This window comes from Takifugu rubripes, unplaced genomic scaffold (genome assembly GCF_901000725.2).
Source record: "Takifugu rubripes unplaced genomic scaffold, fTakRub1.2, whole genome shotgun sequence".
NCBI lineage: Eukaryota > Metazoa > Chordata > Actinopteri > Tetraodontiformes > Tetraodontidae > Takifugu > Takifugu rubripes.
The window spans coordinates 77,483-103,662 of record NW_021821643.1 but is presented as its reverse complement, the minus strand read 5'-3'; the positions used below and the strand labels follow the sequence as shown (position 1 = coordinate 103,662).

Here is a 26,180-nt window from a genome sequence, read left to right as displayed (position 1 = left end):
AAAATGTGAAACATTCCAAACGTCACAAACTTCTTCACTTTATTTCATCCTCCTCAAACTCATGAACAAATCTCAAGGTCACAATATCTGCAGAGGATCAATGAAGGTCACGTGAAGCCGTCAGAGGCTTCTTCTCCCATCGTTCCTCCATGAAGGTGCTGAGAAGAAGCTGAGTGGATGCTGCTGAGCGGGCAGAAGCCAGAAGACCTGGCCTGTTAAATGGGTCCACAGGTGTCTTCTGGAAGGTTCTGCAGCCTGAGAACCTGTTGCAGACGATGAGCAGGTGCAGCAGGCCAGAGTGTGACTGTGGGGACGAGACCGATAAAATCACTTCCTGTGCTGCGGCTGTGTGCTTCCTGTGACGGTGTCCTAGCAACAGTGAAACCACACGTTCTGGGGGAGCGACGCTGAAAGAGACGCAGAAACCTTCACAGCAACCTTCGGCTCCTTGCAGCATCTTCTCACCACATTTATCTTCTGGACGTTTACAGTCACGTCAATAAAATGTAAACATCAACTCTGAGCAAAAGGGAAACCTTGAAAATCTGTTTATAGGTTCTAATCGTGATGATTTATCTTTGATGTTTTAGAGAAATGAATGAGCAGAACCACATTTCAGAGCTGCTGAGACTGCTGTCGTCATGGAGACCTGTTTCCTGTTTGTGGTGAGGTGGGCGGGGCATCAGCAGCAGGGGCTGATGGGGGCTGAGAGGAGCTGGATCAGTCCTGCCTCCGGCCCACCAAAGCAACAATGCAGCCGTTCACACCTGCGGCTCTCTGCTTCCTCTGCTCAGGTGAGTGTTTCCAGCCAGCCAGGACACGACCACCACACACACGCTGACTTCAGCTGCCTGTCCCCGTCTCTACAGGGCTGGTTGTCATAGAAACGCAGCTGACCCAGGACCAGATCTCAGTGACCCGCAGAGCTGGTAAAATTGCCTCAATAAGCTGTGGAGGAATCAATAATTGTGATTATTATGTGTTCTGGTACCAGAAGAAGGAATCAGGCACGTTTGAATTGCTCCTGAATATTTATAAGAGCAGCAGTGAAATCACGCGGTACTCTCATGCTGAGAAAGATGATTTCTCAGCTAGGATTCAGCAGAACAACTGTGAGTTGCTCATCTTCTCAGTTAAACCCTCTCACGCTGCCTCATATTACTGCTCCTGTTGGAAGAGTGGATCCACAGTGAGAGAAGATGTGAGGCACCTGAACAAAAACCAGCTGCTGTGGATCAATATCCTTTCTGATGGAAACCTGATGTCTGGAACCAGAAAGACCTGATGTCTGGAACCAGAAAGACCTGATGTCTGGAACCACGAAGACCTGATGTCTGGAACCAGGAAGATCTGATGTCTGGAACCAGGAAGATCTGATGTCTGGAACCAGGAAGATCTGATGTCTGGAACCACAAAGACCTGATGTCTGGAACCAGGAAGACCTGATGTCTGGAACCAGGAAGACCTGATGTCAGAGTCACCTGTACTGAAACAGGAATCTTCAGGATCAGAACCTCGACTCAAATGTTCAGCAGCAGATTTTGTCCTTCTCTGTTTCACTGTGTCTGGATTTTTGGATCTGGAACCAGACTCGTCGTCTCAGGTGAGAATCAAACTTTGCTCCAAACCTTTTAATAACGATCAAAAGACAAAAAAGAAATATTGACACTCAAGAAGATTATCTATAAAACCATAAACACAAGAGCACAGACGGGAATTTAGCTGGATTCATCCATGGATTATTGGTGAATAAATGGGTGGATTATCAGTGGATTATTGGTGAATAAATGGGTGGATTATCTGTGGATTATTGGTGAATAAATGGGTAGATTATCTGAGGATTATTGGTGAATAAATGGGTAGATTATCAGTGGATTATTGGTGAATTAATGGGTAGATTATCTGTGATTATTGGTGAATAAATGGGTAGAATATCAGTGGATTATTGGTGAATAAATGGGTAGATTATCTGTGATTATTGGTGAATAAATGGGTAGAATATCTGTGGATTATTGGTGAATAAATGGGCAGATTATCTGTGGATTATTGGTGAATAAATGGGTAGATTATCGGTGGATTATTGGTGAATAAATGGGTAGATTATCAGTGGATTATTGGTGAATAAATGGGTAGAATATCAGTGGATTATTGGTGAATAAATGGGTAGATTATCGGTGGATTATTGGTGAATAAATGGGTAGATTATCGGTGGATTATTGGTGAATAAATGGGTAGATTATCTGTGGATTATTGGTGAATAAATGGGTAGATTATCTGTGATTATTGGTGAATAAATGGGTAGAATATCAGTGGATTATTGGTGAATAAATGGGTAGATTATCAGTGGATTATTGGTGAATAAATGGGTCGATTATCGGTGGATTATTGGTGAATAAATGGGTCGATTATCGGTGGATTATTGGTGAATAAATGGGTCGATTATCGGTGGATTATTGGTGAATAAATGGGTCGATTATCGGTGGATTATTAGAGAATAAATGGGTAGATTATCAATAGACTATTGGTGAATAAAACGGTAGATTACCAGTAGATTATCGGTGAATTAATGGGTAGAATTTTTGAGGATTATTGGTGAATTAATGGGTAGATTATGGGTAGATTATTTGTGAATAAATGGGTAGATTATCAGTGGATTATTGGTGAATGAATGGGTAGATTATCGTAGATTATTGGTGAAAAAAGGGTTGATTATCGGAAGATTATTGGTGAATAAATGGGTAGATTATCAATGGATTATTGGTGAATAAATGGGTAGATTATCTGTGGATAATTGGTGAATAAATGGGTGGATTATCTGTGGATAATTGGTTAAAAATGGGTAGATTATCGGTGGATTATTGGTGAATAAATGGGTAAATTATCGGTGGATTATTGGTGAATAAATGGGTAGATTATCAATGGATTATTGGTGAATAAATGGGTCGATTATCAGTGTATTATTGTTGAATAAATGGGTAGATTATCAATAGATGTTTGGTGAATAAATGGGTAGATTATCAGTGGATTATTGGTGAATAAATGGGTAGATTATCGGTAGATTATTGGTGAATAAATGGGTAGATTATCAATGGATTATTGGTGAATAAATGGCTAGATTATCTGTGGATTATTGGTGAATAAATGGGTAGATTATCGATTATGAATGAGTTGTGTGAGCGCACGATGTGCATGTGTGGTTGAGCTGACCTCTGACCTCCAGCGTTGACCCCTCAGGGCCAGTGAGAGCAGTAACTCTGGTGTCTCACCACAGATGCGGCGCTGGTCCAGCCTGTGTTGAGCGTGTACCCAGCAGCATCCAGAGATCCTCTGGAGGGGAGGACCGCCCTGCTGTGTGTGGCCTCAGACATGGTTCCTCCTCTGGTGAGGTTCTCCTGGAGGAGACAACGGGCCGACAGTGCTGTGGAGGAGTCACCTCCTGCCCATGAAGAAGAGCTGCAGCTCAGAGAGCCGGGCCGCATCACCTCCATCAGACTGCTGGACCGGGACGCCGTCCACACCTATAAATACCGCTGCTCCGTGCAGCACGAGTGGGGGAAGGTGAAGGCCCAGTCCCAGCAAGGTGCTGATGTCCTGTCCCTCAGCCATCTTGAGACACCTTCAGGTGGGCTGATCTTTCTTCTTCACTGTGTTTGTCTTCCAGAGGTTGCACCAGTTCGCCCGTCCATCCCTACGTCTGTCCCCCCGTCCATCCCCCCGACTGTCCCCCCGTCCATCCCCCCGTCCATCCCTCCATCCATCCCTCCGTCTGTCCCCCCGTCCATCCCCCCGTCCGTCCCTCCGTCCATCCCCCCGTCTGTGCTGAGGATGAAGCTGCTCTCTTTTGTCTACACGGCCCTGATGATGAAGAGTCTGCTGAGCTGCTGTGGAATCTCTCTGCTCCTCTTCCTCACCAACAACCAGAAACAGGCTGACTGACTGGTTCCAGTCCACCATCCTGTCTCGTCCTCTCACTGCTTCCTTTTCCACTGGGACTTTTCCTCTCGCAGAATAAAAGCTTCTCTCCAGCAATAATAACTGTAATTTGCCAGCTTTGATCAATAAAGTAAATCTGTCTGAACAGGAAGCTGAATCCTCGTTGTGAGGTCACCAAACTCTTTGTAGTTTGATGTCATTTTTTCATCTTTGTTGATGAATTCCTGGACCGATGACAGCGTCTCGATCACTTCCTGTTTGACATGTTTGTTATTAGGAAGCGGCAGAATGAGACGGTTGCTGCTCACATGTTGATCTTTAGGGACGATATTGGAAGACACAGAAGATTTCCTGTTTATTACGGAGAAATCCAGAAATGGTTCGTTGATCATTACATACAAATTAAGTCCGAATAATTCTAAAAGTGTCCAGAAGATAAATGTGGTGAGAAGATGCTGCAAGGAGCCGAAGGTTGCTGTGAAGGTTTCTGCGTCTCTTTCAGCGTTGCTCCCCCAGAACGTGTGGTTTCACTGTTGCTAGGACACCTTCACAGGAAGCACACAGCCGCAGCACAGGAAGTGATTTTATCGGTCTCGTCCCCACAGTCACACTCTGGCCTGCTGCACCTGCTCATCGTCTGCAACAGGTTCTCAGGCTGCAGAACCTTCCAGAAGACACCTGTGGACCCATTTAACAGGCCAGGTCTTCTGGCTTCTGCCCGCTCAGCAGCATCCACTCAGCTTCTTCTCAGCACCTTCGTGGGGCACAAATTAGTCAGTAAAATCCCTTCTGGAAGGGGATCAACAGGATCGGCTCAAATCAGCATTTCCCTTCTAACAATAGTTGATATTTAAAACCCGTTTGGAAGCATCTCCACAGGATCTTCAGCAACGTGAGTTGTGATGGAGGCCCCAAGATTCAGGTCAGGATTATGAAGTCAGTGACCAGATAAACCAGAACAACTGCTCTTCATCTTTAGGCCCCTTTAGCAAACTAGAGAAAAGCACTGGGCGCTGTGGGGCTTTGATGTTTCAGATCAAAGTCTCTCTGGAATCTATGTTACCAACTGAATCAGCTCTTCCTTGGTCCACCATCAGCGCCTCCTAAAGACATTAAAATCCGGCCGTGCCGTGGACAAGGAGGGGAAGTGTTTCAGGTCTCCAGATGGGTCAGGGTCTGAGTACGAGACTGCTGAAGAGGGGGCTGATGGAGGTCAGGGAGGAGGCTGGGTGAGCCCAGATGATGAACGTTCCTGTACAAATCAAGTTCCACTTAAAGTGTCAGACGGGTGGGAAGCTGGACATGAGGCTGCAGAGCAGGAGTTATGGAAGAGTGACGAAGAAAAGTGTTCAGCTGATGAAGAGTTGGCACGGAACACTGGTACACAATCAGTTTCCAGAGATCAGGCAGGTGAGCAAGGCACGCTCACTTTCACCTGTGAGCCTCAAACAGGAAGTGTGTTTAACGAAAACCCCTCAGATAACAAGGGAGGTGCGTTTGATTCAGATCCCACGACTGAAGCACAGGGAGGAGGTGCGTTTGATTCAGACCCTTTTGCTGAAACACAGGGAGGAGGTGCGTTTGATTCAGACCCTTTTGCTCAAACAGACAGTGGAGGTGCGTTTGATTCAGACCAGTGTGTCAACAGTTTCCCAGAAACATGTTCAGGTACTGAAGATGGCGTCTGGACCTCCGAGCCCTGGCGGGACTCTGCATCCGTCTCAGCTGAGGGAGTTAAAGCTGTAAACAGAATTCACAAAGAACCAGAAAATTCAGACATGTCAGAAGATGAAGCTGCAAACCGAAGACTTGGAAAGTTGTATCAAGAGCTAGATACAGAGAAGGAAGAGGTATTGGTCTTTCTCAACTCCGCCCTGTGGTAGAAACCAGCCTCGTGTAGAAATGAATGGAGAATCCTTTATGGTGTCTTCTACCCTTCCACAGAGTCCTCAAACCTGGACCCCAGCCTGAGCTCCTCCTACACCTCCTCTTGCTTGCTTTATCTGTGTGTCCATCCCATCCTCCGGTTCCACATTTGGTTATCTTTAAGGTGTCACCGTTGCAGCGTGCTAACAATGTTTGTGTCTTTGTGCTTTACTCCAGGTCACCAGTGCGTTTAATGGCCTGTCCCAGGTAACCTGTTCTAATCTGTTAAACGGGTCTGAGATTGAACCTTTGCTTGACTGGCTGATGAACCCCTCCACCAGACGGATCCCTCAGAACGGAGGGAGGAATCGATTGGATACCATCATGGGATTGAGTCATGTGTCTTCTCCACCGGGGAGACAACAACAACAACAACAACAGCAGCAGCAGCAAATATAGCAACAACAACAACAAATATAGAAACAACAACAAATATGTAAACAACAACAACAAATATAGCAACAACAGCCCACAAAGGTTGAATGTCAGTCAGAACCAAAGAGGTTTTGAATGAAAGATGTGTGTCGGACCAGTAAAGTGTGTTTTGTGAATCATCATGACCAGTGTGGGTTAGTGTTAGTTAGTGTGGGTTAGTGTTAGTTAGTGTGGGTTAGTGTTAGTTAGTGTGGATTAGTGTTAGTGTTAGTTAGTGTGGGTTAGTGTGGGTTAGTGTGGGTTATTGATAGTGTGGGTCAGTGTTAGTTAGTGTGGGTTAGTGTTAGTTAGTGTGGGTTAGTGTTAGTGTTAGTTAGTGTGGGTTAGTGTGGGTTATTGATAGTGTGGGTCAGTGTTAGTTAGTGTGGGTTAGTGTTAGTGTGGGTTAGTGCTAGTTAGTGTGGGTTAATGTTAGTGTGGGTTAGTGCTCATTAGTGTGGGTTAGTGTTAGTTAGTGTGGGTTAGTGTTGGTCAGTGTGGGTTAGTTAAAGTACTGTAACGGTTAGTCTGGCATGTTAATGTTGAGGGTTTAGTGGAAGTAAATGTTATAATGTGACTCGTGACTGGTTTGTGTTTCACCTATCTGCTCCTCAGGATGCGGCTCCGCCCTCTTTTTTTGCTGATTTTGATCAAATGGTAAGTTTAACCAGGTCAGGCTTTATAGACAGGTTTAGTTTAACGAGGTTCATCAGTTTCAGAAAAGTGGGTTTCAGATTTGAAAATTGTGTAAATTGAAAGCAGAGAAAGTGCTGGAAACCTGCTGCTGTTATCAGGCTGATCAGTATTGATAGAGATCATTCGTGATCTGCTGACGTTTGCATCTGACAGCATCTTCAGATGGTAACCAAGGTCCAACAGTGCAGTTGTGGTTTAGTCTAGTTCTATTAGTGATTCATCTGGATCACATTATCTCCTATTAAGAAACTCAGTTCTAGTTCTGGTTGGAGTTGAAAGGAACATGTCAGGAGCCAGTTTTGGGTTCACACCAAGTTTTCTCTACAAGAACGAGGTTAAAACAGAACCAAGTGAGGTTCCTGAAGCTCCAGACACAGAAGCTCCTGAGGAACAGGAGGCTACAGCTCCCCCTGCTGGTGAGGAGCCCGCAGCACCTGCTGAAGAAGAGGAAGAGAAGAGTGAAGAAGAGGAGGTGAAGCCGACTACAGCTCCTTCCACTGAGGAAGAGCTGGAGCCCACTGTTGCTCCCTCTGATGAAGTGATGGAGGAGACTGAAGCGCCACCTGCTGGTGAGGAGGACACAGAGGGATCAGGCAGTCTGGAGAAGGAGAAGCCAGTCGTAAGTGAACAGCATGATCTTCATCCTTGATACATCTGGTCAGTCGGCAGGTTCATCTTCATCATCACCACCATGGCCAGGAGTATATTCATCATCAGCAAACTCATCATCCTCATCAAGATGATCTTCATCATCAAACTCATTATCCTCATCAAGATGATCTTCATCATCATCATTAAGATTGTCTTCATCATCATCAAGATGATCTTCATCACCATCCTCATCAAGATGATCTTCATCATCAGCAAACTCATCATCAAGATGATCTTCATCATCAAACTCATCATCAAACTCATCATCCTCATCAAGATTATCTTCATCATCATCAAGATGATCTTCATCATCATCATTAAGATTATCATCATCATGATCTTCATCACCATCCTCATAAAGATGATCTTCATCATCAGCAAACTCACCATCATGAAGACCTTCATGATGATGATGATCAAGATGATCTTCATCATCATTAAGATTGTCTTCATCACCATCAGGATTATCTTCATCATCCTCATCCTCATCATCTTGTATCAATCAATACTTCACTCAGTTTCTAATAAACGTGAATGTTTTCCTTTGAAGGTACCTGAGGAACCTTCATCCATCCAGGAGGCGGAGCTTGATGAGGTATCTTTTTCATTTGTGTTGATTTTGCTTGTTTTTTATTTTAATACGTCTTAAATAAAAATGTTGTCTGTAGATTCCTGGTGCTGACCAAACATGTGCGGATGAAGCAGCTCCGCTGGTAAATATAAAGAACAACAACAACAACACTAATAATAATAGTTTTGGGGGCCGCTGACACGATTGTCTCATTAATGTGAATGAAGTTCAAACCCTAAATCAGAGCTCCCTCATTGGAGACGAGAGTTTCAGCTCCTCTGACCCGGTTCTGTTTTGATCTGGGATCACGTCTTCCTGTCGTTGCAGGAAAACATGCCGATCCCGTCAGTGATCATCGAACCCGCCTCCAGTAATGAAGGTGACGACGACCGCGATGGTGACATCATCTCGCCCACCGCCGCCAGTGACAACGATGTGACCACGGTGAGCCAGACCATGAAACACATGAGTCCATCTGGAGGCGTGTCCGGGCTCCCGGATGACTTCCTGTACAAGGTGAGACTTCCTTCAAGGCCAATAATCCGACCCAGACCCGGACCCTGATCCCGACCCTGACCCTGTGTGACGGGTGCAGTTAGGACCCAAATGCAGCACTCTGGAAAGCTGGACCGTAGTAATGATTTTTATTAACACACGGGCAAACAGGAACTCAGGCAGACCAGGAAACACAGGAAATAGTCCGTTCTTCAGGCTCTGGGCCCGCACAAAGTCTATGGGTTGCAGGCTCGGGGAGTGGGACGAGCAGCAGCGAAGTCTGAGCCGGGCGGAGAAGTCTAAACCAGGTGAGCAGACAGGTACCAGAGACACTGAGGCAGAAGTCGTAGTCAGGGGCAGAAAGCAGGTAGGTTGTCCGGGGAACAGGCAAGGCAGGCAGAACGAAGACAGGCAGGGTCGGTAACGGGTAATCCGGCAGGGAAACAACGCTGGAAAGTCACGCATGAAAGCAGAAGAACAATCTGGCACTGAGTGAGTGTGAGGCTGGAGAATATATACTGGTAGGTGAGCTGATTGATGAGTGAGGGCAGGTGTGTGATCAGAGGGTGTGGTGTGAGCAGGGCAGTGGAAAAGTACTGGGACAGGAGGGAACTGGGGAAAAGGGGCTGTGACAGGAGGTGTGTTTGATTCAGACCCTTTTGCTGAAGCACAGGGAGGAGGTGCGTTTGATTCAGACCCTTTTGCTCAAACAGAAAGTGGAGGTGCGTTTGATTCAGACCCTTTTGCTCAACAGAAAGTGGAGGTGCGTTTGATTCAGACCCTTTTGCTCAACAGAAAGTGGAGGTGCGTTTGATTCAGACCCTTTTGCTCAACAGAAAGTGGAGGTGCGTTTGAGTCAGACCAGTGTGTCAACAGTTTCCCAGAAACATGTTCAGGTACTGAAGATGGCGTCTGGACCTCCGAGCCCTGGCGGGACTCTGCATCCGTCTCAGCTGAGGGAGTTAAAGCTGTAAACAGAATTCACAAAGAACCAGAAAATTCAGACATGTCAGAAGATGAAGCTGCAAACCGAAGACTTGGAAAGTTGTATCAAGAGCTAGATACAGAGAAGGAAGAGGTATTGGTCTTTCTCAACTCCGCCCTGTGGTAGAAACCAGCCTCGTGTAGAAATGAATGGAGAATCCTTTATGGTGTCTTCTACCCTTCCACAGAGTCCTCAAACCTGGACCCCAGCCTGAGCTCCTCCTACACCTCCTCTTGCTTGCTTTATCTGTGTGTCCATCCCATCCTCCGGTTCCACATTTGGTTATCTTTAAGGTGTCACCGTTGCAGCGTGCTAACAATGTTTGTGTCTTTGTGCTTTACTCCAGGTCACCAGTGCGTTTAACGGCCTGTCCCAGGTAACCTGTTCTAATCTGTTAAACGGGTCTGAGATTGAACCTTTGCTTGACTGGCTGATGAACCCCTCCACCAGACGGATCCCTCAGAACGGAGGGAGGAATCGATTGGATACCATCATGGGATTGAGTCATGTGTCTTCTCCACCGGGGAGACAACAACAACAACAACAACAACAGCAGCAAATATAGCAACAACAACAGTAGCAGAAACAACAACAACAAATATAGCAACAACAAATATAGCAACAACAACAAATATAGCAACAACAACAAATATAGCAACAACAGCCCACAAAGGTTGAATGTCAGTCAGAACCAAAGAGGTTTTGAATGAAAGATGTGTGTCGGACCAGTAAAGTGACTCGTTGTGACTGGTTTGTGTTTCACCTGTCTGCTCCTCAGGATGCGGCTCCGCCCTCTTTTTTTGCTGATTTTGATCAAATGGTAAGTTTAACCAGGTCAGGCTTTATAGACAGGTTTAGTTTAACGAGGTTCATCAGTTTCAGAAAAGTGGGTTTCAGATTTGAAAATTGTGTAAATTGAAAGCGGAGAAAGTGCTGGAAAACTGCTGCTGTTATCAGGCTGATCAGTATTGATAGAGATCATTCGTGATCTGCTGACGTTTGCATCTGACAGCATCTTCAGATGGTAACCAAGGTCCAACAGTGCAGTTGTGGTTTAGTCTAGTTCTATTAGTGATTCATCTGGATCACATTATCTCCTATTAAGAAACTCAGTTCTAGTTCTGGTTGGAGTTGAAAGGAACATGTCAGGAGCCAGTTTTGGGTTCACACCAAGTTTTCTCTACAAGAACGAGGTTAAAACAGAACCAAGTGAGGTTCCTGAAGCTCCAGACACAGAAGCTCCTGAGGAACAGGAGGCTACAGCTCCCCCTGCTGGTGAGGAGCCCGCAGCACCTGCTGAAGAAGAGGAAGAGAAGAGTGAAGAAGAGGAGGTGAAGCCGACTACAGCTCCTTCCACTGAGGAAGAGCTGGAGCCCACTGTTGCTCCCTCTGATGAAGTGATGGAGGAGACTGAAGCGCCACCTGCTGGTGAGGAGGACACAGAGGGATCAGGCAGTCTGGAGAAGGAGAAGCCAGTCGTAAGTGAACAGCATGATCTTCATCCTTGATACATCTGGTCAGTCGGCAGGTTCATCTTCATCATCACCACCATGGCCAGGAGTATCTTCATCATCAGCAAACTCATCATCCTCATCAAGATGATCTTCATCATCAAACTCATTATCCTCATCAAGATGATCTTCATCATCATCATTAAGATTGTCTTCATCATCATCAAGATGATCTTCATCACCATCCTCATCAAGATGATCTTCATCATCAGCAAACTCATCATCAAGATGATCTTCATCATCAAACTCATCATCAAACTCATCATCCTCATCAAGATTATCTTCATCATCATCAAGATGATCTTCATCATCATCATTAAGATTATCATCATCATGATCTTCATCACCATCCTCATAAAGATGATCTTCATCATCAGCAAACTCACCATCATGAAGACCTTCATGATGATGATGATCAAGATGATCTTCATCATCATTAAGATTGTCTTCATCACCATCAGGATTATCTTCATCATCATTAAGATTGTCTTCATCACCATCAGGATTATCTTCATCATCCTCATCCTCATCATCTTGTATCAATCAATACTTCACTCAGTTTCTAATAAACGTGAATGTTTTCCTTTGAAGGTACCTGAGGAACCTTCATCCATCCAGGAGGCGGAGCTTGATGAGGTATCTTTTTCATTTGTGTTGATTTTGCTTGTTTTTTATTTTAATACGTCTTAAATAAAAATGTTGTCTGTAGATTCCTGGTGCTGACCAAACATGTGCGGATGAAGCAGCTCCGCTGGTAAATATAAAGAACAACAACAACAACAACAACACTAATAATAGTTTTGGGGGCCGCTGACACGATTGTCTCATTAATGTGAATGAAGTTCAAACCCTAAATCAGAGCTCCCTCATTGGAGACGAGTGTTTCAGCTCCTCTGACCCGGTTCTGTTTTGATCTGGGATCACGTCTTCCTGTCGTTGCAGGAAAACATGCCGATCCCGTCAGTGATCATCGAACCCGCCTCCAGTAACGAAGGTGACGACGACCGCGATGGTGACATCATCTCGCCCACCGCCGCCAGTGACAACGATGTGACCATGGTGAGCCAGACCATGAAACACATGAGTCCATCTGGAGGCGTGTCCGGGCTCCCGGATGACTTCCTGTACAAGGTGAGACTTCCTTCAAGGCCAATAATCCGACCCAGACCCGGACCCTGACCCTGATCCCGACCCTGACTCTGACCGTGATCCTGACCCTGATCCCGACCCTGACTCTGACCCTGACCCTGACCCTGTGTGACGGGTGCAGTTAGGACCCAAATGCAGCACTCTGGAAAGCTGGACCGTAGTAATGATTTTTATTAACACACGGGCAAACAGGAACTCAGGCAGACCAGGAAACACAGGAAATAGTCCGTTCTTCAGGCTCTGGGCCCGCACAAAGTCTATGGGTTGCAGGCTCGGGGAGTGGGACGAGCAGCAGCGAAGTCTGAGCCGGGCGGAGAAGTCTAAACCAGGTGAGCAGACAGGTACCAGAGACACTGAGGCAGAAGTCGTAGTCAGGGGCAGAAAGCAGGTAGGTTGTCCGGGGAACAGGCAAGGCAGGCAGGGTCGGTAACGGGTAATCCGGCAGGGAAACAACGCTGGAAAGTCACGCATGAAAGCAGAAGAACAATCTGGCACTGAGTGAGTGTGAGGCTGGAGAATATATACTGGTAGGTGAGCTGATTGATGAGTGAGGGCAGGTGTGTGATCAGTGACTGAGAGCAGGTGTGTGATCAGAGGGTGTGGTGTGAGCAGGGCAGTGGAAAAGTACTGGGACAGGAGGGAACTGGGGAAAAGGGGCTGTGACAGGAGGTGCGTTTGATTCAGACCCTTTTGCTCAAACAGAAAGTGGAGGTGCGTTTGATTCAGACCCTTTTGCTCAAACAGAAAGTGGAGGTGCGTTTGATTCAGACCCTTTTGCTCAAACAGAAAGTGGAGGTGCGTTTGAGTCAGACCAGTGTGTCAACAGTTTCCCAGAAACATGTTCAGGTACTGAAGATGGCGTCTGGACCTCCGAGCCCTGGCGGGACTCTGCATCCGTCTCAGCTGAGGGAGTTAAAGCTGTAAACAGAATTCACAAAGAACCAGAAAATTCAGACATGTCAGAAGATGAAGCTGCAAACCGAAGACTTGGAAAGTTGTATCAAGAGCTAGATACAGAGAAGGAAGAGGTATTGGTCTTTCTCAACTCCGCCCTGTGGTAGAAACCAGCCTCGTGTAGAAATGAATGGAGAATCCTTTATGGTGTCTTCTACCCTTCCACAGAGTCCTCAAACCTGGACCCCAGCCTGAGCTCCTCCTACACCTCCTCTTGCTTGCTTTATCTGTGTGTCCATCCCATCCTCCGGTTCCACATTTGGTTATCTTTAAGGTGTCACCGTTGCAGCGTGCTAACAATGTTTGTGTCTTTGTGCTTTACTCCAGGTCACCAGTGCGTTTAATGGCCTGTCCCAGGTAACCTGTTCTAATCTGTTAAACGGGTCTGAGATTGAACCTTTGCTTGACTGGCTGATGAACCCCTCCACCAGACGGATCCCTCAGAACGGAGGGAGGAATCGATTGGATACCATCATGTGATTGAGTCATGTGTCTTCTCCACCGGGGAGACAACAACAACAACAACAACAACAACAACAACAGCAGCAGCAAATATAGCAACAACAACAACAGTAGCAGCAACAACAACAACAAATATAGCAACAACAACAAATATGTAAACAACAACAACAAATATAGCAACAACAACAGTAGCAGAAACAACAACAACAAATATAGCAACAACAAATATAGCAACAACAACAAATATAGCAATAACAACAAATATAGCAACAACAGCCCACAAAGGTTGAATGTCAGTCAGAACCAAAGAGGTTTTGAATGAAAGATGTGTGTCGGACCAGTAAAGTGTGTTTTGTGAATCATCATGACCAGTGTGGGTCAGTGTTAGTTAGTGTGGGTTAGTGTGGGTTATTGATAGTGTGGGTCAGTGTTAGTTAGTGTGGGTTAGTGTGGGTTATTGATAGTGTGGGTCAGTGTTAGTTAGTGTGGGTTAGTGTGGGTTAGTGATAGTGTGGGTTAGTGTTGGTTAGTGCTCATTAGTGTGGGTTAGTGTTAGTTAGTGTGGGTTAATGTTAGTCAGTGTTGGTTAGTTAAAGTACTGTAACGGTTAGTCTGGCATGTTGATGTTGAGGGTTTAGTGGAAGTAAATGTTAGAATGTGACTCGTTGTGACTCGTTTGTGTTTCACCTGTCTGCTCCTCAGGATGCGGCTCCGCCCTCTTTTTTTGCTGATTTTGATAAAATGGTAAGTTTAACCAGGTCAGGCTTTATAGACAGGTTTAGTTTAACGAGGTTCATCAGCTTCAGAAAAATGGGTTTCAGATTTGAAAATTGTGTAAATTGAAAGCAGAGAAAGTGCTGGAAACCTGCTGCTGTTATCAGGCTGATCAGTATTGATAGAGATCATTAGTGATCTGCTGACGTTTGCATCTGACAGCATCTTCAGATGGTAACCAAGGTCCAACAGTGCAGTTGTGGTTTAGTCTAGTTCTATTAGTGATTCATCTGGATCACATTATCTCCTATTAAGAAACTCAGTTCTAGTTCTGGTTGGAGTTGAAAGGAACATGTCAGGAGCCAGTTTTGGGTTCACACCAAGTTTTCTCTACAAGAACGAGGTTAAAACAGAACCAAGTGAGGTTCCTGAAGCTCCAGACACAGAAGCTCCTGAGGAACAGGAGGCTACAGCTCCCCCTGCTGGTGAGGAGCCCGCAGCACCTGCTGAAGAAGAGGAAGAGAAGAGTGAAGAAGAGGAGGTGAAGCCGACTACAGCTCCTTCCACTGAGGAAGAGCTGGAGCCCACTGTTGCTCCCTCTGATGAAGTGATGGAGGAGACTGAAGCGCCACCTGCTGGTGAGGAGGACACAGAGGGATCAGGCAGTCTGGAGGAGGAGAAGCCAGTCGTAAGTGAACCGCAGGATCTTCATCCTTGATACATCTGGTCAGTCGGCAGGTTCATCTTCATCATCACCACCATGGCCGGGAGTATCTTCATCATCAGCAAACTCATCATCAAGATGATCTTCATCATAAAACTCATTATCCTCATCAAGATGATCTTCATCAGCAAACTCATCATCAAGATGATCTTCATCAGCAAACTCATCATCAAACTCATTATCCTCATCAAGATGATCTTCATCAAACTCATCATCCTCATCATCATGATCTTCATCACCATCCTCATCAAGATGATCTTCATCATCAGCAAACTCACCACCATGAAGACCAAGATTGTCTTCATCACCATCAGGATTATCTTCATCATCCTCATCCTCATCATCTTGTATCAATCAACACTTCACTCAGTTTCTAATAAACGTGAATGTTTTCCTTTGAAGGTACCTGAGGAACCTTCATCCATCCAGGAGGCGGAGCTTGATGAGGTATCTTTTTCATTTGTGTTGATTTTGCTTGTTTTTTATTTTAATACGTCTCAAATAAAAATGTTGTCTGTAGATTCCTGGTGCTGACCAAACATGTGCGGATGAAGCAGCTCCGCTGGTAAATATAAAGAACAACAACAACAACAACAACACTAATAATAATAGTTTTGGGGGCCGCTGACACGATTGTCTCATTAATGTGAATGAAGTTCAAACCCTAAATCAGAGCTCCCTCATTGGAGACGAGTGTTTCAGCTCCTCTGACCCGGTTCTGTTTTGATCTGGGATCACGTCTTCCTGTCGTTGCAGGAAAACATGCCGATCCCGTCAGTGATCATCGAACCCGCCTCCAGTAACGAAGGTGACGACGACCGCGATGGTGACATCATCTCGCCCACCGCCGCCAGTGACAACGATGTGACCACGGTGAGCCAGACCATGAAACACATGAGTCCATCTGGAGGCGTGTCCGGGCTCCCGGATGACTTCCTGTACAAGGTGAGACTTCCTTCCTGATCCTGATCCTGACCCTGATCCTGATCCTGATCCTGATCCTGATCCTGATCCTGATCCTGATCCTGATCCTGACCCTGACCCTGACCCTGATCCTGATCCTGATCCTGATCCTGACCCTGACCCTGATCCTGATCCTGATCCTGATCCTGACCCCGACCCTGATCCCGACCCTGATCCTGACCCTGACCCTGATCCTGCCCCTGACTCTGACCCTGATCCTGATCCTGACCCTGATCCTGCCCCTGACTCTGACCCTGATCCTGATCATGACTTTGATCCCGACCCTTTTCCTGACCCCAACCCTGATCCCGACCCTGACCCTGATCCTGCCCCTGACTCTGACCCTGATCCTGATCATGACCCTGATCCCGACCCTGACCCTGAACCCGACCCCGACCCTGATCCTGACCCTGACCCCGACCCCGACCCTGATCCTGCCCCTGACTCTGATCCTGATCCTGACCCTGACCCTGACCCCGACCCTGATCCCGACCCTGACCCTTTTCCTGACCCCGACCCTGATCCCGACCCTGACTCTGACCCCAACCCTGATCCTGACCCTGATCCCGACCCCGACCCTTTTCCTGACTCTGACCCCGACCCCAACCCTGATCCCGACCCTGACTCTGACCCCAACCCTGATCCTGACCCTGATCCCGACCCCGACCCTTTTCCTGACTCTGACCCCGACCCCGACCCTTTTCCTGACCCCGACCCTGATCCCGACCCTGACTCTGACCCCAACCCTGATCCTGACCCTGATCCCGACCCCGACCCTTTTCCTGACTCTGACCCCGACCCCAACCCTGATCCTGACCCTGATCCCGACCCCGACCCTTTTCCTGATCCTGACCCTGACCCCGACCCTGATCCTGACTCTGACCCCGACCCCAACCCTGATCCTGACCCTGATCCCGACCCCGACCCTTTTCCTGACCCCGACCCTGATCCCGACCCTGATCCTGATCCTGACCCTGACCCTGACCCTGACCCTGACCCTGATCCTGATCCCGACCCCGACCCTTTTCCTGACCCCGACCCTGATCCCGACCCTGATCCTGATCCTGATCCTGATCCTGATCCTGATCCTGATCCTGACCCTGATCCTGACCCTGACCCCGACCCTGACAGGAAGTTCCCAGCAGGACCACAGGTGACACCTCTGTGTCTTCAGGTGGAGACGATGCACGACTTTGAAGCAGCCAACTCAGACGAACTTAAACTGAAGAGAGGTGACGTGGTTCTGGTGGTGCCCACCGAGTCGGCGGAGGATCAGGTGAGAATGGAACCAGACACACCTGCCAGGACCACAAACACATTTGAATATTTCAGCTGTGTGGCTGAAACCTTGATTACATTTATTCGTCAGTCAAAACATTTGAACCTTTTTATTGTTACTAAAACTCAAAAACGTCCGAAAGAAAAACCCCACAAACACGAGTTGACAAAGTTCTGCTGAGACCCAGGAGAACCACAGGAGAACCACAGGAGAACCACAGGAGAACCACAGGAGAGCTTCGCTCAGGTGGAGACGTGCTAAATGGAGCAGGTGCATAAAACAAAGGCGTCACCTGATGTCACTGTTGCTCCGACTACAGAAAACAGCCGCAGGTGTTTAGGGATGAGCTGAGGTCAGATTGTCCTGCGTTAACGTTGCGCTGTTGTTGTTGTTGTTGTTGTTGTTGTGGCAGGACGCTGGTTGGCTCACGGGTATCAAAGAAAGCGAGTGGTTAGCACGCGGTGCTAGCGCCCAGAAAGGACTGTTTCCAGAGAACTTTACGCAGCGTTTGGAATAAGAAGACTCGCGACGCTGTAAAAAACAAGACGTGAGCAGAAGTTTGAGGCAACATCAGAGCAACATCAGCAACTGCCTGGAGGCACCTAGTGCAACCGTGGGCAGGTCACCACCAGGTTCCTCTGCACAGCAAAACTGGTGCCAACGTCTCGTTTGATCCTGGAAATTACGAAGCATGACGTGATAGTCTGGCCCCCCCACAAACAACCAATATTCTCCTGTTGTTGGAAGACGTGACTTTAACTGGGAAAAAACATCTGGACCGGAACAGCGGAAGAAAAGAGAGAAAAGGATCCTCTGTTGCTCCAGACGTGTTTGATTGCTGTGGAATATTCTAGAATCTGTAGTCATGTGACCTATTTAAATGTTCTGGAGTCTGCCAGGGAGTCGGTGAGGACGCGTCCGTTGGCGAGTTCCTACCTGCGAGTGTTTGGTGATCAAGTCTCTGTTCTGTGTTTCTGCCAAAATAATGTTGCTTATTGATTTAATAGTAGAGCTAATTGATCCAGACCATAAGTCACAGCGACGCTGTTTGATGCAATTTATGTTGTGTGTTTATTCCTGGTGTGTTGGACACTTCTGATGTCACTTCCTTTGACCTTGATGGTGTAGATCCGTGACCTTGATGCCACAAATCACTTGTTTATGTCATCAATAAATGAGTCCTGGGAACATTTTGGCTTCTTTATCGTTCATGATCCAACCGCACACATACAGTTGGGGGGGGGGGGGGGGGGGGGGGGGGGGGGGCAGAGCTTCCATGAACTTTGAGCAGAACTGACGTCAGCAGGAACCATCAGAACTGGAGGATGAAGAGTGAAGAACAGCAAAGTCTTGAAAATGGGAAACATTCCAAACGTCACAAACTTCTTCACTTTATTTCATCCTCCTCAAACTCATGAACAAATCTCAAGGTCACAATATCTGCAGAGGATCAATGAAGGTCACGTGAAGCCGTCAGAGGCTTCTTCTCCCATCGTTCCTCCATGAAGGTGCTGAGAAGAAGCTGAGTGGATGCTGCTGAGCGGGCAGAAGCCAGAAGACCTGGCCTGTTAAATGGGTCCACAGGTGTCTTCTGGAAGGTTCTGCAGCCTGAGAACCTGTTGCAGACGATGAGCAGGTGCAGCAGGCCAGAGTGTGACTGTGGGGACGAGACCGATAAAATCACTTCCTGTGCTGCGGCTGTGTGCTTCCTGTGACGGTGTCCTAGCAACAGTGAAACCACACGTTCTGGGGGAGCGACGCTGAAAGAGACGCAGAAACCTTCACAGCAACCTTCGGCTCCTTGCAGCATCTTCTCACCACATTTATCTTCTGGACGTTTACAGTCACGTCAATAAAATGTAAACATCAACTCTGAGCAAAAGGGAAACCTTGAAAATCGGTTCATAGGTTCTAATTGTGATGATTTATCTTTGATGTTTTAGAGAAATGAATGAGCAGAACCACATTTCAGAGCTGCTGAGACTGCTGTCGTCATGGAGACCTGTTTCCTGTTTGTGGTGAGGTGGGCGGGGCATCAGCAGCAGGGGCTGATGGGGGCTGAGAGGAGCTGGATCAGTCCTGCCTCCGGCCCACCAAAGCAACAATGCAGCCGTTCACACCTGCGGCTCTCTGCTTCCTCTGCTCAGGTGAGTGTTTCCAGCCAGCCAGGACACGACCACCACACACACGCTGACTTCAGCTGCCTGTCCCCGTCTCTACAGGGCTGGTTGTCATAGAAACGCAGCTGACCCAGGACCAGATCTCAGTGACCAGCAGAGCTGGTAAAAGTGCCTCAATAAGATGTGGAGGAATCGATCATTGTGATCGTTATGTGTTCTGGTACCAGAAGAAGGAATCAGGCACGTTTGAAAGGCTCCTGAATATTGTTAAGAGCAGCAGTCAAATCACGCGGTACTCTCATGCTGAGAAAGATGATTTCTCAGCTAGGATTCAGCAGAACAACTGTGAGTTGCTCATCTTCTCAGTTAAACCCTCTCACGCTGCCTCATATTACTGCTCCTGTTGGAAGAGTGGATCCACAGTGAGAGAAGATGTGAGGCACCTGAACAAAAACCAGCTGCTGTGGATCAATATCCTTTCTGATGGAAACCTGATGTCTGGAACCAGAAAGACCTGATGTCTGGAACCAGAAAGACCTGATGTCTGGAACCACGAAGACCTGATGTCTGGAACCAGGAAGATCTGATGTCTGGAACCAGGAAGATCTGATGTCTGGAACCAGGAAGATCTGATGTCTGGAACCACAAAGACCTGATGTCTGGAACCAGGAAGACCTGATGTCTGGAACCAGGAAGACCTGATGTCAGAGTCACCTGTACTGAAACAGGAATCTTCAGGATCAGAACCTCGACTCAAATGTTCAGCAGCAGATTTTGTCCTTCTCTGTTTCACTGTGTCTGGATTTTTGGATCTGGAACCAGACTCGTCGTCTCAGGTGAGAATCAAACTTTGCTCCAAACCTTTTAATAACGATCAAAAGACAAAAAAGAAATATTGACACTCAAGAAGATTATCTATAAAACCATAAACACAAGAGCACAGACGGGAATTTAGCTGGATTCATCCATGGATTATTGGTGAATAAATGGGTGGATTATCAGTGGATTATTGGTGAATAAATGGGTAGATTATCTGTGGATTATTGGTGAATAAATGGGTAGATTATCTGAGGATTATTGGTGAATAAATGGGTAGATTATCAGTGGATTATTGGTGAATTAATGGGTAGATTATCTGTGATTATTGGTGAATAAATGGGTAGAATATCAGTGGATTATTGGTGAATAAATGGGTATATTATCTGTGATTATTGGTGAATAAATGGGTAGAATATCTGTGGATTATTGGTGAATAAATGGGCAGATTATCTGTGGATTATTGGTGAATAAATGGGTAGATTATCGGTGGATTATTGGAGAATAAATGGGTAGATTATCAGTGGATTATTGGTGAATAAATGGGTAGAATATCAGTGGATTATTGGTGAATAAATGGGTAGATTATCGGTGGATTATTGGTGAATAAATGGGTAGATTATCGGTGGATTATTGGTGAATAAATGGGTAGATTATCTGTGGATTATTGGTGAATAAATGGGTAGATTATCTGTGATTATTGGTGAATAAATGGGTAGAATATCGGTGGATTATTGGTGAATAAATGGGTAGATTATCAGTGGATTATTGGTGAATAAATGGGTCGATTATCGGTGGATTATTGGTGAATAAATGGGTCGATTATCGGTGGATTATTGGTGAATAAATGGGTCGATTATCGGTGGATTATTGGTGAATAAATGGGTCGATTATCGGTGGATTATTAGAGAATAAATGGGTAGATTATCAATAGACTATTGGTGAATAAAACGGTAGATTACCAGTAGATTATCGGTGAATTAATGGGTAGAATTTTTGAGGATTATTGGTGAATTAATGGGTAGATTATGGGTAGATTATTTGTGAATAAATGGGTAGATTATCAGTGGATTATTGGTGAATGAATGGGTAGATTATCGTAGATTATTGGTGAAAAAAGGGTTGATTATCGGAAGATTATTGGTGAATAAATGGGTAGATTATCAATGGATTATTGGTGAATAAATGGGTAGATTATCTGTGGATAATTGGTGAATAAATGGGTGGATTATCTGTGGATAATTGGTTAAAAATGGGTAGATTATCGGTGGATTATTGGTGAATAAATGGGTAAATTATCGGTGGATTATTGGTGAATAAATGGGTAGATTATCAATGGATTATTGGTGAATAAATGGGTCGATTATCAGTGTATTATTGTTGAATAAATGGGTAGATTATCAATAGATGTTTGGTGAATAAATGGGTAGATTATCAGTGGATTATTGGTGAATAAATGGGTAGATTATCGGTAGATTATTGGTGAATAAATGGGTAGATTATCTGTGGATTATTGGTGAATAAATAGGTAGATTATCGATTATGAATGAGTTGTGTGAGCGCACGATGTGCATGTGTGGTTGAGCTGACCTCTGACCTCCAGCGTTGACCCCTCAGGGCCAGTGAGAGCAGTAACTCTGGTGTCTCACCACAGATGCGGCGCTGGTCCAGCCTGTGTTGAGCGTGTACCCAGCAGCATCCAGAGATCCTCTGGAGGGGAGGACCGCCCTGCTGTGTGTGGCCTCAGACATGGTTCCTCCTCTGGTGAGGTTCTCCTGGAGGAGACAACGGGCCGACAGTGCTGTGGAGGAGTCACCTCCTGCCCATGAAGAAGAGCTGCAGCTCAGAGAGCCGGGCCGCATCACCTCCATCAGACTGCTGGACCGGGACGCCGTCCACACCTATAAATACCGCTGCTCCGTGCAGCACGAGGGGGGGGCGGTGAAGGCCCAGTCCCAGCAAGGTGCTGATGTCCTGTCCCTCAGCCATCTTGAGACACCTTCAGGTGGGCTGATCTTTCTTCTTCACTGTGTTTGTCTTCCAGAGGTTGCACCAGTTCGCCCGTCCATCCCTACGTCTGTCCCCCCGTCCATCCCCCCGACTGTCCCCCCGTCCATCCCCCCGTCCATCCCTCCATCCATCCCTCCGTCTGTCCCCCCGTCCATCCCCCCGTCCGTCCCTCCGTCCATCCCCCCGTCTGTGCTGAGGATGAAGCTGCTCTCTTTTGTCTACACGGCCCTGATGATGAAGAGTCTGCTGAGCTGCTGTGGAATCTCTCTGCTCCTCTTCCTCACCAACAACCAGAAACAGGCTGACTGACTGGTTCCAGTCCACCATCCTGTCTCGTCCTCTCACTGCTTCCTTTTCCACTGGGACTTTTCCTCTCGCAGAATAAAAGCTTCTCTCCAGCAATAATAACTGTAATTTGCCAGCTTTGATCAATAAAGTAAATCTGTCTGAACAGGAAGCTGAATCCTCGTTGTGAGGTCACCAAACTCTTTGTAGTTTGATGTCATTTTTTCATCTTTGTTGATGAATTTCTGGACCGATGACAGCGTCTCGATCACTTCCTGTTTGACATGTTTGTTATTAGGAAGCGGCAGAATGAGACGGTTGCTGCTCACATGTTGATCTTTAGGGACGATATTGGAAGACACAGAAGATTTCCTGTTTATTACGGAGAAATCCAGAAATGGTTCGTTGATCATTACATACAAATTAAGTCCGAATAATTCTAAAAGTGTCCAGAAGATAAATGTGGTGAGAAGATGCTGCAAGGAGCCGAAGGTTGCTGTGAAGGTTTCTGCGTCTCTTTCAGCGTTGCTCCCCCAGAACGTGTGGTTTCACTGTTGCTAGGACACCATCACAGGAAGCACACAGCCGCAGCACAGGAAGTGATTTTATCGGTCTCGTCCCCACAGTCACACTCTGGCCTGCTGCACCTGCTCATCGTCTGCAACAGGTTCTCAGGCTGCAGAACCTTCCAGAAGACACCTGTGGACCCATTTAACAGGCCAGGTCTTCTGGCTTCTGCCCGCTCAGCAGCATCCACTCAGCTTCTTCTCAGCACCTTCATGGGGCACAAATTAGTCAGTAAAATCCCTTCTGGAAGGGGATCAACAGGATCGGCTCAAATCAGCATTTCCCTTCTAACAATAGTTGATATTTAAAACCCGTTTGGAAGCATCTCCACAGGATCTTCAGCAACGTGAGTTGTGATGGAGGCCCCAAGATTCAGGTCAGGATTATGAAGTCAGTGACCAGATAAACCAGAACAACTGCTCTTCATCTTTAGGCCCCTTTAGCAAACCAGAGAAAAGCACTGGGCGCTGTGGGGCTTTGATGTTTCAGATCAAAGTCTCTCTGGAATCTATGTTACCAACTGAATCAGCTCTTCCTTGGTCCACCATCAGCGCCTCCTAAAGACATTAAAATCCGGCCGTGCCGTGGACAAGGAGGGGAAGTGTTTCAGGTCTCCAGATGGGTCAGGGTCTGAGTACGAGACTGCTGAAGAGTGGGCTGATGGAGGTCAGGGAGGAGGCTGGGTGAGCCCAGATGATGAACGTTCCTGTACAAATCAAGTTCCACTTAAAGTGTCAGACGGGTGGGAAGCTGGACATGAGGCTGCAGAGCAGGAGTTATGGAAGAGTGACGAAGAAAAGTGTTCAGCTGATGAAGAGTTGGCACGGAACACTGGTACACAATCAGTTTCCAGAGATCAGGCAGGTGAGCAAGGCACGCTCACTTTCACCTGTGAGCCTCAAACAGGAAGTGTGTTTAACGAAAACCCCTCAGATAACAAGGGAGGTGCGTTTGATTCAGATCCCACGACTGAAGCACAGGGAGGAGGTGCGTTTGATTCAGACCCTTTTGCAGAAACACAGGGAGGAGGTGCGTTTGATTCAGACCCTTTTGCTAAAACAATCAATCAATCAATCTTTATTTATATAGCGTCTTATACAATCAAAATTGCTTCAAGGCGCTTTCCAGAATCCCAGGGCCTGACCCCAGACAAGCAACAGTGGCAAGGAAAAACTCCCCTTTAACAGGAAGAAACCTTGAGCAGGACCAGGCTCATGTCGGGGGACCCTCCTGCTGATGGCCGGCTAGGTAAAGAGAGAGGAGAGGGGGGAGGACAGGTAGAGGATAGGATAGGTAGGAGAGGAGAGGAGAGGAGAGGGGTAGAGGAGAGGAGAGGAGAGGAGAGGGGTAGAGGAGAGGAGAAGTAGAGTGAAGGGGAGGTAGAGGAGAGGAGAAGGCAAAGGAGGAGGAGGGGAAAGAGGAGAGGAGAGGAGAGGAGAGGGAGAGGAAAAGGAGAAGGAGGGGGAGAGGAGAGGAGAGGAGAGGAGAGGAGAGGAGAGGAGAGGAGAGGAGAGGAGAGGCACAGAGCACAGAAACACACACAAAAAATATGATGCACAATCACTTCAGCGGGGCCGGAGGTCATTATGCAGCTCCGAGGGCGGCGATACCTGTAAATAAATAGAAGGGGGGGGAGCAGAAAAACTACACAAGAATCAGCATAACTAGTCTGCTTGATGAGGAGAGGAAAGGAGAGGAGGGGAGAGGAAACCATGACCCAGTGGAGTGACAGAGGCCTGTCAGGTGATCATGTTTCCGGACCCCGGCAGCCTCGGCCTATAACAGCATAACTAAGATGTGACCTAACGATTAGACGACCCCCTAAGTGTGATAATTTGTCTGTCTATGACAGTAACTGGAACTACTGAATTAGTAACAATAAGCTTTTTCAAAGAGGTAGGTTTTGAGTCTGATCTTAAAAGTAGCGATGGAGTCAGCCTCCCGTACCTGGACAGGGAGCTGGTTCCATAGCAGGGGGGCCTGGACAGGGAGATGGTTCCATAGCAGGGGGGCCTGGTAGCTAAATGCTCGGCCCCCCATTCTACCCCTAGAGACTGTGGGGACCACAAGTAGACCAGCATTCTGAGAGCGGAGCGGTCTATTGGGCTGATAAGGTGTCACTAGCTCCTCCAGGTAGGATGGAGCTAGGCCTCTGAGGACCTGGTAGGTCAAAAGAAGGGTTTTAAAAATTATTCTAAATTTAACAGGCAGCCAATGAAGAGACGCCAGTACAGGAGTAATGTGATCTCTTTTGTCAATACCTGTCAGAACTCTGGCTGCAGCATTTTGGATCAACTGGAGGCTTCTTAAAGAGTTGTTTGGACACCCTGATAATAAAGAATCACAATAGTCCAGCCTGAAGGAACAAATGCTGGACTAACTTTTCAGCATCATGGTGGGTCAGTAGCTTCCTGATCTTTGTGATGTTCCTCAAGTGAAAAAAGGCACTTCTAGAGACTAATTTAATGTGTGAGTTGAAGGAGAGATTTTGATCAAAAGTTACTCCAAGATTCCTCACAGAGAGACTAGATGTTAATGAGATACCATCTAGAGTGATCATGTGATCTAATCTATCCCTGAGAGGTTCAGGACCAAACACCATGACCTCAGTTTTTCCTGGGTTAAGGAGGAGGAAATTTGAAGACATCCAGGACTTTATGTCTTTAAGACAGGTCTGGAGCTTCCCTAACTTCTCTGTCTCTTCGGGTTTCATGGATAAATAAAGCTGAGTGTCGTCAGCATAACAATGAAAATTTATCCCATGCTGCTGAATAATGTTCCCTAAGGGAAGCATGTACAATGTGAAGAGGATTGGTCCGAGTACAGAACCTTGAGGAACTCCATGGCTAACCCTACTGTATGAGGAGGGAACACCATGGACATGGGCAAACTGGTATCTATCAGATAAGTATGATCTAAACCAGTCTAGTGCTGTCCCTTTAATCCCAATCACAT

At 46.7% G+C, this 26,180-nt stretch overlaps 4 protein-coding genes and 1 gene segment (V, D, J or C); all 5 read left to right on the top strand.

Moving 5' to 3' along the window:
- Nucleotides 1-149: 149 nt before the first annotated feature.
- On the top strand, nt 150-3,897 carry LOC115248591 (immunoglobulin kappa light chain-like; the record flags this gene model as incomplete). The annotated part of the gene is made up of 6 exons (XM_029832340.1): nt 150-155; nt 716-794; nt 870-1,188; nt 1,569-1,603; nt 3,272-3,580; nt 3,662-3,897. Coding segments are annotated over exons 1-6 (984 nt in total), but the record flags the coding sequence as incomplete, so codon positions are not given.
- Nucleotides 3,898-8,031: 4,134 nt separating this feature from the next.
- On the top strand, nt 8,032-10,990 carry LOC115248597 (uncharacterized). Of its 2 annotated transcripts, XM_029832351.1 has the most exons (5): nt 8,032-8,215; nt 8,289-8,333; nt 8,519-8,707; nt 10,018-10,047; nt 10,450-10,990. In XM_029832351.1, the coding sequence occupies exons 1-5, from the start codon at nt 8,033-8,035 to the stop codon at nt 10,588-10,590; spliced, it is 588 nt and encodes a 195-aa protein (XP_029688211.1). In that variant the 5' UTR covers nt 8,032; the 3' UTR covers nt 10,591-10,990. The 2 variants fall into 2 exon arrangements, with proteins under 2 accessions (XP_029688211.1, XP_029688210.1); XM_029832350.1 differs by lacking the exon at nt 10,450-10,990 and having other exon boundaries at nt 10,018-10,324.
- Nucleotides 10,991-15,488: 4,498 nt separating this feature from the next.
- On the top strand, nt 15,489-18,618 carry LOC115248610 (amphiphysin-like). The gene is made up of 5 exons (XM_029832365.1): nt 15,489-15,632; nt 15,706-15,750; nt 15,942-16,130; nt 17,323-17,424; nt 17,840-18,618. Exons 3-5 carry the CDS (start codon nt 15,948-15,950, stop codon nt 17,942-17,944), a joined length of 390 nt encoding a protein of 129 aa, XP_029688225.1. The 5' UTR covers nt 15,489-15,632; nt 15,706-15,750; nt 15,942-15,947; the 3' UTR covers nt 17,945-18,618.
- Nucleotides 18,619-19,437: 819 nt separating this feature from the next.
- On the top strand, nt 19,438-20,161 carry LOC115248605 (immunoglobulin lambda variable 3-1-like). The segment is given in 2 exon segments: nt 19,438-19,574; nt 19,650-20,161. Coding segments are annotated over 2 exon segments (459 nt in total).
- A 44-nt stretch (nt 20,162-20,205) lies between these two features.
- On the top strand, nt 20,206-22,643 carry LOC115248600 (protein ALEX-like; the record flags this gene model as incomplete). The annotated part of the gene is made up of 3 exons (XM_029832355.1): nt 20,206-20,383; nt 22,018-22,326; nt 22,408-22,643. Coding segments are annotated over exons 1-3 (624 nt in total), but the record flags the coding sequence as incomplete, so codon positions are not given.
- Nucleotides 22,644-26,180: the final 3,537 nt, after the last annotated feature.

What these genes read in the sequence shown, in the direction of transcription:
- LOC115248610 (XM_029832365.1), top strand. Translation starts at nt 15,948, where the DNA reads ATGCCGATCCCGTCAGTGATCATCGAACCCGCCTCCAGTAACGAAGGT. An exon ending in CGGATGACTTCCTGTACAAG is followed by an intron (nt 16,131 to 17,322) that starts GTGAGACTTCCT and finishes CTGTGTCTTCAG; the next exon opens with GTGGAGACGATGCACGACTT. An exon ending in CCGAGTCGGCGGAGGATCAG is followed by an intron (nt 17,425 to 17,839) that starts GTGAGAATGGAA and finishes TTGTTGTGGCAG; the next exon opens with GACGCTGGTTGGCTCACGGG.
- LOC115248597 (XM_029832350.1), top strand. Translation starts at nt 8,033, where the DNA reads ATGATCAAGATGATCTTCATCATCATTAAGATTGTCTTCATCACCATC. An exon ending in CGGATGAAGCAGCTCCGCTG is followed by an intron (nt 8,334 to 8,518) that starts GTAAATATAAAG and finishes CTGTCGTTGCAG; the next exon opens with GAAAACATGCCGATCCCGTC. An exon ending in CGGATGACTTCCTGTACAAG is followed by an intron (nt 8,708 to 10,017) that starts GTGAGACTTCCT and finishes GCTTTACTCCAG; the next exon opens with GTCACCAGTGCGTTTAACGG.